Source organism: Pezoporus wallicus, unplaced genomic scaffold (genome assembly GCF_028554395.1).
Source record: "Pezoporus wallicus isolate ANWC-B61680 ecotype Strahan unplaced genomic scaffold, APGP_CSIRO_Pwel_v1 contig_6999, whole genome shotgun sequence".
NCBI lineage: Eukaryota > Metazoa > Chordata > Aves > Psittaciformes > Psittacidae > Pezoporus > Pezoporus wallicus.
In genome coordinates, this window is record NW_026640180.1 from 4489434 (window position 1) to 4502500 (window position 13067).

General features: G+C 39.9%; 2 protein-coding genes across 4 annotated transcripts in view; one reads left to right on the forward strand and one right to left on the reverse strand.

Moving 5' to 3' along the window:
* TRMT10A (tRNA methyltransferase 10A) overlaps nt 1-13067 on the reverse strand; it is a 288696-nt gene that overhangs the window by 26173 nt on the left and 249456 nt on the right. The gene's annotated exons all lie outside the window — the stretch shown is intronic.
* Nucleotides 1-13067, forward strand: part of MTTP (microsomal triglyceride transfer protein) — a 28256-nt gene that overhangs the window by 10280 nt on the left and 4909 nt on the right. The window contains exons 7-15 of the mRNA XM_057417924.1: nt 464-614; nt 4004-4161; nt 5065-5233; nt 5791-5898; nt 6888-7100; nt 8129-8340; nt 8945-9042; nt 9145-9266; nt 10024-10251. Of these exons, the coding sequence (XP_057273907.1) occupies nt 464-614; nt 4004-4161; nt 5065-5233; nt 5791-5898; nt 6888-7100; nt 8129-8340; nt 8945-9042; nt 9145-9266; nt 10024-10251 (1459 nt within the window). The remainder of the gene's footprint in view (nt 1-463; nt 615-4003; nt 4162-5064; nt 5234-5790; nt 5899-6887; nt 7101-8128; nt 8341-8944; nt 9043-9144; nt 9267-10023; nt 10252-13067) is intronic.

Genomic DNA, 13067 nt, shown 5'->3' on the forward strand with positions numbered 1-13067 from the left:
AACAGTGAAACCTAAATCTGTGTTAGGCTCCACACTCCAACACTCTGGAGGTTTGGAGATACTCATGCAAGATAAATGATTCAGGTATCTTCTTAGTATTATGATATTAAAAAATGTATATTCAGACTCTCACTTTCCAGATCTTCTTATGAACAAATACATGAAACATTTCAGAATGCATATGGCTGTTTATCAGGTGCTATAAATCCATACTTATAAAGTCTGTTGTTTAGGTAATTTATGCCATATACCTCTCACAGTAATTCTGCTGGTAGCAGATACTTCTGCTACCTTAAAAAAGCCACAGACTTGCCACGTTCTAACCATTTAAGATAAAACTTTATTAAATCTGTGTTGTATATTTTTGGACTGTGGAGGGATTTTTTGTTTCCTCTTGCCATGATTCTGCATTTCTGCTCTAACGGTTAAGTTCTAATGGTGTCTTCACTGTATGGATACACAGGCAGAGACTGGAACTGAAGTCAGTAGAAGCTGGGCCTGGACTGATCGCTGGGAAGCAAGTGGCAGGTGTTATCAAGACCTTGGACTCCAGTTACGTTGCTGTGTCACTGGTAGCAGAGCCAGTCAAATCCAAATGCAAAAAGTGTCCTTCAGTAAGTAAACACAAGCTTGTTGGACGTCAAATTGGTTGGCTGAGCAGAACAAGTGTGAAAGAACTTTCTGTCCAAACAGCCCACTAGCAGAGGTCTAACAAGCAATATAAAATATACCCAGAAGTGATGCAATAGTGCTCCACCACACAAGGGTGTTTTAAGGTCTACCTCTAAAAGTACCAACCTTTTTGTTCTCTTTCAAAGATTAAGTGCAGTATTTCTCAAGACCACTAGAAAATACGCCACCCTTTTGCTTTATCTCATCTTCTCTGACTTTGAGTTAGCAGGAGCTAATTTCCTCTGGGAAATGTAGCGATAAATTACTTTTAACATAGCTGGCCAGTGTTTAGGAACAATTCTGTCATGGAGGAGCTGAACTGCTCCTAGAAATTAAAGGTAGTTAGACATTCCTTAGGCAGGCTAATTATTTATTGGTAATATATCTAGTCTCTTCTTACTGCCCAACCGTGAAGAAAGTAATTTATTTAAAAGACTTTATAGCTGTTTTATAAATATAAAATAGGGCTTTAGTACTCTTGGCAAGTCCAATACTGTTCTCATTTTTCCCCTGGAGAAAAAACAAACGAACAAGAACTTGGGTTCTATATTTAAGACATCTAAAGACTACCAATGGCTTGGTACCATAAATGCATCATCTTTTGTTTTACTGATGCTATGCATCATAAATTAATATAAATTGCCACAGTGATTGCTAGCAAACAGTTTTAATGATATTGTGGAATGAATTTAGCAGTGGATGGGAACATCAATTTAAAGATTATTATTCTCTATCAGTTTTTGATAAGCAAGATAAGGCTTCTGTTCAGCACACATAATTTTAACCCTCTGGAGATACTCCTTATGAGCACAAATACCTTACCATACTGGAACTTGTGCTAGTTATTTGGAAGTAGCATTGCACCCTGATAATTTATGTTGTCTGATGCTTATTGAGCTGCAGAGAAGATAAAAGACATGTGTTGGAGGAAATGAAATAGAAATGACGCTGCATGCGTGCTGGAACAGTTCTGAGCAGGGAACATCAAGGGATCTTAAAAGAGCAGGGACAGGTGCTTTTTCCCTGACTCTGTCCATCGAGGATTGTGCTGACCAATTTGTCACTTGGAACCAAGCTTGTCATAATAGTTATAATTTCCAGACCAAGTTAACAAACATAGGGTATAATTCCAGAGCACTGCCTGGGGACTGAGCTATACCATTATAAACCTAATGGCACGATGAGAATGAAGTCCTGCTTTCTCACTGTATTTTACAGTAGCTGCTATGAAAAGATGGCATCTATAAACAGAACACTGTATCCAAAGCAGCAACATAACATTTGGTACTTATATATCATGGTATACATTAATGCCATGCTGACATGGTAAGCTAAGAGTTTTATGTTTTCAAAACCCTTTTAAAATCATAACAGGTCTTATGTCTATCTTTCTGAATTTGGTAAAATAACCATTACTGTTCCCACTTCACAGACGGCAGCATTAGCTTATGTGATGTTACGGCCAACATTTACATTTAAATTTAGGCCCAGATTTCTGTGTTCAGACATCATAAAGTGTGCTCTTTTCACACGAGCTCATGATTGTTACATTTTTTTGTGCTCCTGGTTCCTGAAAGAACGGATGCTCGCCCCAAAATAAGGTGGGTTTGTTCTGTCTTGTGCAGCCAGCCTTTGTAGGTTTGTAAAGCAGCTGTCAGGTACTGACATTCAAAACCAAGTCCTGCTTAGTTTAGGATCTCTCGTTTTGTCTTGAATTTTCCTGGAGTATCCACAAAACCTCTGGTCTGACCCCTCTGTTCCTGACAGATTTTTGTCCGAGCTCAGCTGAGTTCCCATGTGGAAGTGCATGCATCTGTCCCTGAATCTTTGGGGTATTCAATCCACACTGCCTGACATTCACATCAGCAGAATGAGGCTCCTTGCAAAAGTCAGTTGTGAATGCTGTTTTTTAAAATCATGGTCACTGCAGGAGATGGCTGCTGCTCCTTGTGGCAGATGAATGGCTACAGCACCCCTCCCAAAGAGGAAGACTTGACCTTCACTCTCTTTTGCTTGAGATGGCTTCAACTCACATCTCCCACCTTGGTGTCTCTAGGGTACAGGCTAAGCTGACTCAGAGGAGCCCACACAGCTGGGCTCTGCACAGGAGGAAATATAGGATCAGTGAGGTTACAGATTTTTTGCTGGGCTATGGTGCAACTTCAACATGGGGAATAGAAAGTGCCCCCCCCTCCATGTTTATCCAATTTCAGCTTATAATAGCCACACTGACCTTGGTGCTAAGTATTAATCACCAGTTGAGGTTAACAGGCCCATCTGTGCCTCAGAACAGGAGCTCCTCCCAGCTGGTCATTAATCCTCAGGAAATATCCTATGTCTCAATCATTGTTGCCTAATTATTGTTTGTTACAGTTGATGGAAGTTGCACTCTGTACTGCTGAATGATACTTCTATTTGTGGGCAGGTTCAAGTGCCATTGCCTAATACAAAACCCTTGAAGAGAGGAAGTATTTTCATAAAGGTCAAATGGCTGTTAGTGTTATTTCCCACTTGGGAAAACTGCAGTAAAAAATGCTGCAAAGAACAGCTGAGTTTTCACCAAGGAATGTTCTTGATAATTTGAGATAACAGCGGCAAAGGCAAGTAAGAGAGGAAAGGTCAAAATACCTGCACTGGTTTCTTATGGGAGTGTGTCTGGAAGAACAGATATAGGTGCTTTGGTACCATATTGGCTCATTCAGGTCAAAAATGTGGTGCATGGAAATAGCAGCAACATATGATGAGGCCAATACCTGTTCTAATGCCATCTTACCTATCATTTCGTATAATAACCACAAATCTCTCCCCATCTTATGCAGGTTTATGAATGAAAAATGGGAAGTACTTGCGGGACATTTATTCCTGTTCCATAGTAACCACTTAAAAATTACCATCTTCTAAGAAAATATGATTACTTTGTGAATTGGGAATTGTGCATCTCCCAATCTAAAAAACATTCTGTAGGAGAAAATGGAAATGGAAGGCAAACACTGTATTCACCAGAAAGCACAGTAAATTTTCAAGAGAAGATAATTCACCTTATTGTAGTTGCAGTATAAATAATCAGGTTTTGTTCCAAAGTAGGTTGCATTTAAGGCAATGTATGTTATCAGGAAAATACTAAAGTGTGTGAAGAGTGAAAGCTATAGAAAGGTTTCAAAAATATTTGTGCTGAGGTATCATAAATAATACTTAGCTAAAGGATGAGCAAGCTATTGAATTTCAGCTAATTTGAGCAATAGCTGGCCCACATATCTGCATTTAGTACTTCTGATTTTGAGAACTGAAACCACAATCTAAGAAACTTGACATAATGTGAATTATTTTGCAGCTTTCTGAACACTGGAAGAGCATCAGAGAACAAATGTATCCTGAAAAACTCTCCAAAGCTGAAGCAGCTAAAAGCTTTTTGTCCTTCATTCAGAACATCAGAAAAGCTACGAAAGAGGAGATACTGCAGGTTATTAGAAGTGAAAAGAAAGAACTTCTGTAAGTCATTATGAGCAAGCTTTCAAAAGGTTTAAGTTACTGAAAACTGCAGAAGGACAAATTGCATGCAAAGAGATTCAATTATACTGGTGATGTCCTAGCAATGCAAACCCAGTATTCAGTATTGTGTACAGGAACAGGATTTTTTTCTTAAGCTGTGCTTGTTCCTGTGGTATAATATGAGCAGTGTGCTGCAAATATCTACAGATACAATATCTGTATCTGTAGATTGTATCTACAATACACAGCGAACATGCTTTGTAGTTTACCCGAAGGTTCTCATCCTGACTGCTTGTTCTGAAACACTCTGTAACTTGTTCTTGACTTGCCCATTTGTTTCCTTCAAATGGAAATACAGCCAACCAGTTCATGCCTCGTTATTGTCCTAATATTAGAGTTTGGGTGTGAGCAGCATATGCACCTAGGCTCGGGGGTTGGAAAGCATTTCCGAGTATCCCACCATACAGTCAGTATCTTTCAAATTATAGCAGTTGTTAATAACGAAGATAAACCTGAGAGTAACTCAGATAGTGTCGAAGCCTGCTCTCTAATCGTCACTGTGTATGTAGAAATAAAACACTCTTTTCCATTTTCAACCTTGTTCTCTAAACTTTAAGACACCCTGGAGAGTTCTGGGGTTTTTAATACTTTCTTTATCCCATATTTGCATACATTCAAATATTAGCATCCATGGATATGAATAATTTCTGGAGTACATTTACCATTTTGAGGAGGAAGAATTCAGGGATACAGTTTTTTTCCAACAAGAGTAAAAAATTCTGTCTCTTACCTGCACTAAAGAGATCTTTCAGGACATTAGCTTCTTTCTTTCTATACGAAGCAAAGTCTTTTCAGTATTCTTTAGCTCATTACAATGGTATCTTCATTTCCACTTCTGTGTAGCCCGCAGATAGTGGATGCCGTAACCTCTGCTCAGACCCCAGAATCACTGGAAGCCATACTGGAGTTTCTTGACTTTAAAGATGAAAGCACTTCTCTCCTGCAGGAGCGATTCCTGTATGCTTGTGGATTTGCTTCTCACCCCACTGAAACGCTCCTGAAATCTTTAACTGTAAGTCAAAGCATAAAACAAATACAATGCAGTTAATACTCTTGAGCCTTATCCCTGTCAAAGGGGATGGGAAAAAGAAATGACTGTTTCTGTTTCCAGTTTTCCTTTCCTTTTGCTTTTCAGAGTTAACTTCAAGTGTGCCAGTAGCATAAAGCCTGGAAACAACAAAAATGCATAAGTCCAGACTGCAAGTCTATTTACTCTGTAAAATGTTATCAATATCTATTACTTGGAAAACAAACATGATTCTGACTTAGCAAAACTATTTGAGGATTGTTTGATTGTTGCCTTCTTAAAGGCTTGTAACCATTTAATACTCTTTATTTTTAAACACAGCTTCAAAATGAATCTATTTGTAACTCAAGAAGAAAATGGCAGTCAGTTATTATGTGTAATGATAGAGCAGTGCTCTGCTTAGCCTGAGCCTGGGCCCTTGTGGTCATCCCTGCCTTTGCATTGCACTGATGTTCACAGGAAGTGAGGGAGGTTATTCAGCCCACTACAGACTGTAGTTCATCGTATTCAGAGAGACTCACAGCATTGCTTTTGCATAACAGGCTAAGTTCAAGGAGGATATTGCAAATGAAGAAATAAGAGAAACTCTTGTCACTGTCATGGGAGCACTCATCAGGAAGCTGTGTGACAGAGAAGGCTGCAAGCTTCCAGTGAGTATCTGCTGTTCAAAGCTGGCCAAATTCTGCTCTGCAATGCATGTAAATTATCCCTGCTGATGTTACTGGGAGAGCATGAGAGACACGGGAAGCATATTCCCCCTGTTTTAAAATAAGCCCATAAAACCCTATGTTTGACAGATAAAGGGTTAGGGATTTGTTTATTTGTTTGATTTGAGGTTCATTTTGATTTGTTTTTTTTTAATAATGACATTGATTTTATCAGCTTTAGGCTTTATTCTGGTGTCTTCCCATTTCTCCCAGTTTGCCCTTGTTTGACAGAACTTTTTGTCACTGCCTACTCTGTCAGCAGAAGCAATGCTTTTGCTTCTTTGTCCAAAAGCTTTGCATGTCCTCAGAGAAACACTGGCAAACTCAGGACCTCTTTAATATTTGCAATCATCTAGGTTATTTCAGCTCTGTGAAGAAGAAACATTGGTTCAAGTACTCAACTCTACCCCAAACATGCATAGAAGAACCAAGGAGGAAGGCTATAACCTTGACCATGGATTGAGTAGGTGCTGGGGATCAGACAAGGCACTGCTACCTGCTAGATCTGTGCTGTTTGGGACTGCAGCACACTGCTGGAAAGACACAGAGCACCTGAATGCCTCTAAGGAGTCCATTTTTCCTTCCCCTGTTAATTGCCAAGTGCTCTTACAACATTATGATATGAAGCACTAATGAACACTTTTCTTGCATTTTTTTGTGGGGACATGTTGACCCCACAAGTAAGATCTGAGTCAGAGGAAGAGCAGCTAGCAAATGATAAACCTATAGATCAGGTGTCACCATGGATATAGCCACTTTGTTTATGCTGAAGGAAGCCATCCACATACAGTTTGCAAATTACACTTTTGCTAACTGTGCAATGGTGCTTTGGACCTAAAACATGCTAGAACCCAGCCCTGCTCCTCCTACTTCTGCAAGGGAAAAAGATAGTTTTATGATCACCATTTAAAGATGCTGTTGGCTTTCTTTAGGCTGTTGTGGAAGCCAAAAGGATGATTCTAAATAGACTGGAGAAGGCTAAGAAAGATGACAATGTGAGGATGTTCCTGCTGGCACTGAAGAATGCACTCCTTCCCGAAGCAATTCCACTGCTTCTGAAGTATGCCGAGTCAGAAGAAGGGCCCATCAGCAATCTTGCTGCCACTGCCTTGCAGAGATATGATCCTTCTTTTCTCACCAAAGAGGTAAGAAAATATACTGCCCAAGAAAAGAAGTGCAAGAGACTGGATTAAAGATAAAGCATAAATTAACAGAGTTCATTTGTCAGTCCCACTCTTTTCAAAGATGCTCCACATGTTTTACTTTTACCTCCAGGAAATTATTTCTTAGTTTAGCTCTAGTTTCAGCCAGAAAAGTCTATACATTCCTGGTTGCCAAATCCCAGCTCCCAGTCTGCCAGTGCTATTCAGCCTTTGGTTCCAGACCCACACACAGCCATTGAAGGTGGCAGGCAGTCTGCAGGGAGAACTGTTCTTTCACAAGAGCACTGTCTTCTCTGTGATGTGCAGGAGATATTAGGAACATTTGGGCACTTGCATATCCAAGCAGAATGCATGAAGTAAGGACTCTACGTCTTACCTTGTAGCCTCCAAGAGTAAGGGAAGAAATAGCGGAACATGAGGACCTGCCTCTGTGGCATTACCCTGCATCCCATTCCATAGCTGCTGCTGGCAGCTGTGACTGAGGTTGTCAGGGTGCTGCTATGCAGTGAACATGCTAGAGGCTGTTCTGTCAGTGGGGCTACCTGGCTTTCTATGGATTTATCTGTAACAAAGATGTGTCACAACTTCTCAGGGACATGCGGCCACCAGAGGCACAATTGAGAAAATTAATATTGCAAGATTCTTCACTTTTTTAAACTACATTGTCTGTTAACAGTCAAATCTCTCTCTTGATCTTACCACTGCTACAGTATTTTGATATTAGTGCTTCTACTTATTTACAGCCCTGCTGTGGAAATCAGTGTGGAAGGCTGCACTTGGACTGTGGCTGAGAAAACATAACAAATGCCCCACTTGCCCATGTGGTCACTGAACTACACGGCTCTTACATTCCAAAAGGACCATGAAAAAACAGGGTGCTGAAAATATATTCTTAAGTATTAGCCTTAGCTATGGAGCTAGCTTGAGCTGATATTATAAACAAGATTCCAGTCTGTACTTTGCTCAGTCATCTGTGTGAGCACTGATTGAATAATCTGTTTCCTGACCAGGTGAAGGAAACAATGAACAGGATATATCACCAGAATCGCAGAGTCCATGAAAAGACAGTGAGAACCACTGCAGCTGCTATCATCTTAAACAGTAACCCATCCTACATGGAAGTGAAAAACATCCTGCTCTCCATTGGTGAACTGCCTCTGGAAATGAACAAGTACATGCTCTCCATGATCCAAGATATACTTCACTTTGAAATGCCTTCAAGGTACATTAAGTTCAGTATAAATAAATTCAGGTCATCCTTATTTCTGTACAGAAACCCAAAGAACACACAGGTTCTCATGAATTTCTACTGTAAAATTTAAGGAGAGGATAAAAGGATGCTTCATTTTTGTGTCACTTAAAATTATTGATATTTTAGAATAAATATCTGCATTTCAATGACATTAATTGAATAGCTATTTGCATTTTCAGAGGTGCAAATAAGAATTAGGCATCTAACTTGCATTATGGCAAGAGATGTCATCTGTTGGTCTTAATTCTTTCAGTGGGGCTCAGAAAATTCTGAACATCACAGCCCTGGTGAAAATGGTCAAAATGTCTCTTCTTCTCAACACCACTGATTTTTCAAGCAAGACCTTTGCTTGCCTTTCTATCTATGACTGCAGAGAGTAGCTCAATTGGAAAAGATACTCTGGGTTAGGGCAGATTTTTAGTGTGAAAATGTGAGGGTTTTGAAGACCTTCTTTCCTATTGGGAATTTCAGCCTCTCTCAAATCTGGAATTTCTACAGAACAGTAATACTTCGGTACTGCAACGTTTTTGTGTCTCTGTGTTTTCCTTTGTTTGTTCGTTTTGAAATACCACAGCAAAACAATTCGGCAAGTTCTGAAGGACATGCGTACTCATAACTACGATCGCTTTGCCAAGACAGGCTCTTCCTCTGCCTACTCTGGCTATATTACACGTATGTAACCACAAAACTGCCTTTTAGCCCTGCTCATATTCCCAAACACTTGATTAATCCACTAGTTTAGTCACAGGTACCTTCTTCCTTTTTTTAATTAAGGTGGTCCAGATGTGTCATCTACATACAGTCTTGACATCCTCTATTCAGGCTCTGGCATTTTAAGGAGAAGTAACATGAACATCCGAATTTTTGATAGAAATGCTGAACTTCATGCCATCCAGGTAACTGCCACACTGTACATGAAAACTCTACCAGTATGTGGGCCTCTTCTTAGAGTTTCTAGATCAATTCAACTAATGTTTAAGTTTGCTGCACTTGGCAGAGAACAAGCCAGTAACAGGGGAAAAAGAAACTCGGAACAGCCAATAAGGCACATGTTCACATATACGAAAAGACAGGTGTTTTGTTCTGTAACATGTATCAAGTTCTGTCTCTGGTTAAAGCCTGTACTGTTAACCTGATATAATCAGTAAAAGCTTTGGGAGTTTGTTTGGATATAACACAGAATAGAAATACAAGGAGTAGATCAAATGCATGAATCAGAGATTTAAATGAGATTCCTCTATTTTGGATTTTTCTTAATGTTGCCTAGTATCTCCAATATTATAATGCTCCTAAATTTCTGCAGGACAAAAGTTGTGCAGTGGAACATCTTTGGGTTTTCCTTCCAGCTGTCTTTGGGAAACAGCCATACAGAAAAAGGAAAATCTGTTTGAAAATAGGCTCGAGATTGTGATCTGCATTGTGGGCAAATAATTCTGCCTGCATCTAAAGGGAAGAAACATGCCATGAGATTATTTCATTTTCCATTTTTCTAACTGCTTTACTTAGTTCCTTTAAGTCTTAGCCTCATACTGTTTAATCTACAACTACATAAAATTGAGTCAGGCTCATAGACATTAAGAAAACGTGTAGGGTTGTTAACAGCTTGGATGAGGAAGAGTTTTTCAGTGATTCTGTATCACTATTGCTTCTTAGGTGGTGATTGAAGCTCAAGGTCTGGAGTCCATAATAGCTGCAACTCCTGATGAAGGCGAGGAAAACCTGGACTCCTATGCTGGCATGTCAGCCATTCTGTTCGATGTCCAACTTAGGCCAGTTACATTTTTCCAAGGGTACGGTGATTTAATGTCTAAAATGTTCTCAGCAACTGGAGATCTCATTAACGTGGTGAAAGGACTTATCCTCCTGACAGACTACTCACAGGTACTGACAGCACACTGCTTGCTTCTTTTTCTGTCTCTTAAGCACAGATGCTCCCTCCCCCACACCATTGTTGTGGAACATCTTATTTTCTTTCTTTTTCATGCTAATATACCTGATCGATGTTACATGGGCTTCACTCACTATGAAAGCAATATAAAAGTCACAGGTATTAAAAAACAGAGTGAAATTACATGAAAAGCAATCTAGAGCAAAGGTGAGGACATGTATTGTTTTAGAAAACAAACACTGAATAAAAGTGAATCCAACTGAGTTTCCTATAGAAAACTCTGATTGCTACTGCCTGTGGCCTCACCTCCCACTGTTTCTTGTAATACAGTATTGTCCCATGTGATCACCTAAAGTTTTCTCTTCACAAGTGGTCCAGAGACCAATTAGGCAATAACTGTCAGGTATGGAATGAATGAGTCACTCGTACTCAAACTTTCCCAAATATCTAACCTTCAAACAGCAATGCTCAGAGGTCCTTAACCTTATTGCTAGGCAAAACAAGGAATTAAAATGAGGATTACGTAGCTTTTATACAACTGTTATGCCAAATAGGCTGTTAATATTATGCTTAAATACAGACTCATATATTAATATAATCAGCTGCATAATGTATTACTGAAAGACAAAAATCTAAACATCTCTCTGAAAGTGCAGGGTCGGCACTTGGTTGGATATTTTTGCTCTTCCCAAACAGGAATCCCCTTAGAACCTGTGGATTTAACCATGATCAGCACTCAGCTCATGAAATATCTGCACTCAAACTTTACTTTTTTGCTTTTCCCCTTTAATTCTTGGCAAAAGAAAATGCCAAAAGCAGATGATGAGAAAATCCATTCTGATCAAAATTATACTGAAATACCCCCTGCACATTGCAGCCTTCCCCTTCCTAAACCCAGCTCAGCCCCTTTATAATTATTAAAAGTCTAGAGGGCTTTCCATGTAGCCCTCTAGTTGTATGTAGTCAGCACATATTGGCTGACTAAAGTTCATTCCAACAATACTATATGGTTCACACACAGATTATTGGCAAAAGCTTTATCATGACCTATTCAACAAACAGACTGCAGAGGTGAGAAAGATAATCATGTTCAGTCCTGAGCATATGAGCATGGTGTTTACAGAACTGAATATTTCCAACTGCTGTGCATGCACTGAGCTCCATAGATACCCTGGCTGAATCAGCTGGCTGGGCAACCTGAGAGCTCTGCCAGCCAGCAGATTCTCCAGTCCTCTTCTTTGGAGAACCCCGCGGAAGTCTGGGGCACATCAGGGCTGGGATTGCATCCCATTTTTAACAGCACCTGGGTGTAACATTTTCAGTCAATCACTGACTCTCTGGAAGCCTGAACAGCAGTGTGATGAGGTGGGATCCCACCTGCTTTCTCTCTTTGGTTGCCACTATCACACTTGCTGCCTAAGCTCTTTGGGAGCTTAGTGGACACAACTGGAAGTGTGTGTTCACAACCGAAAAAGGCACTTGTTCTTACCTCTACACCCCACAACGACAAAAAATATTTGAAGTGCTGTTGAACACAGCTTCAGCATGAGCTGCATTTTAAACACAGCATATCTTCCTAAGAACGCTCTTACAGATAGGTTCCAGGTCAACAGCAACATCAACATGGTTTGGGCACTTCCACATCACACAGTTAAGCTTCATTGTAAGTGTCCTCACCTGTCAACCTACAGTTGAACTATGATTACAGCTGTACCAGAAAACGCTCACAGAATGGAAGTGTGAATGGTGTAACACTGGAACCAAGGAAAAACAGTGCAAGAGAGACATAATTAATCTAGCTTCTTGATAGTTAAGTACTACCTCTGCTTTCCCTGACCAGTGTGGACATACCTTGCCCATAACATAAGGCCCTTCACAAATTCATAGTGTAGACAATCAAGCCAAACATGGTTTTACCTTCTTTCGAAGAAGAAAACCAGGCATGAAAACACAGCACCCATTCTGATACCAAAACTCAGTGTGCCACAGTTGGCTGCAGTGATTTCAGAGCCAGCAAAACCCAAACATAAGATACAAACAGCACATTTGAGATTAGACTTCAGAAGGATGGCTTGGAAGCCAGGACTGGAACTTCAAAACAGGGGAAGTGAATTGTCAGAAAAAACCCTGTGTAATATTCATGTTGACATTTTTGCACTAGTGCAGCCTGAAGTTGAGAAAAGTTATTTTTAATACTACAAAAATTCTGCTTCCCTATAAGAATGTTCATTAGAATCCTTTTGCACAGAAAGACCAAAACTGAGTAGTACTTAAAGTGCTGTCAAATCTATCAAATAACTTGCTCCCCCCCCAATCTTCTCACCCCAGTTATTAACTCTACAACTGCAGTAATCACAATAAGCACATTTTGGAGACACGATTTCCAAGTTAATAATGACGCTTCTAAAGCTTAGGCTCCTGCCCACCATCTGTAACATCTTTTCTCACATAACTCCACAAGCTGAAGAGTCAGAATGCATTTTTCAGTTCTCACAGAGTTCTCTGAGGGCTAAGAATGACCATCCAGAAGTTAGAATTCCCCCTCAATAATTCCCTATATAAACAGCTCTCATAAAACTGTTTTTGAGACCCCTAAGGCACCTGCATCAAAGTTCAGTAGTGTTAATATTTCTCCTAGGCAACACACGTGCTAGAAGCACAGAGAAATTAAATACTGTCTTAATAGGTCAGAGAATCCATTTGAAAGCCAGACCCCAGTGGAAGATAGCCAGTTCCCAAAGAAGTGTCTGTTTCAGCAATCTCTGCATTGCATTACAGTAGCACTGTCAGTGCAGTGTGTAAAGAAACT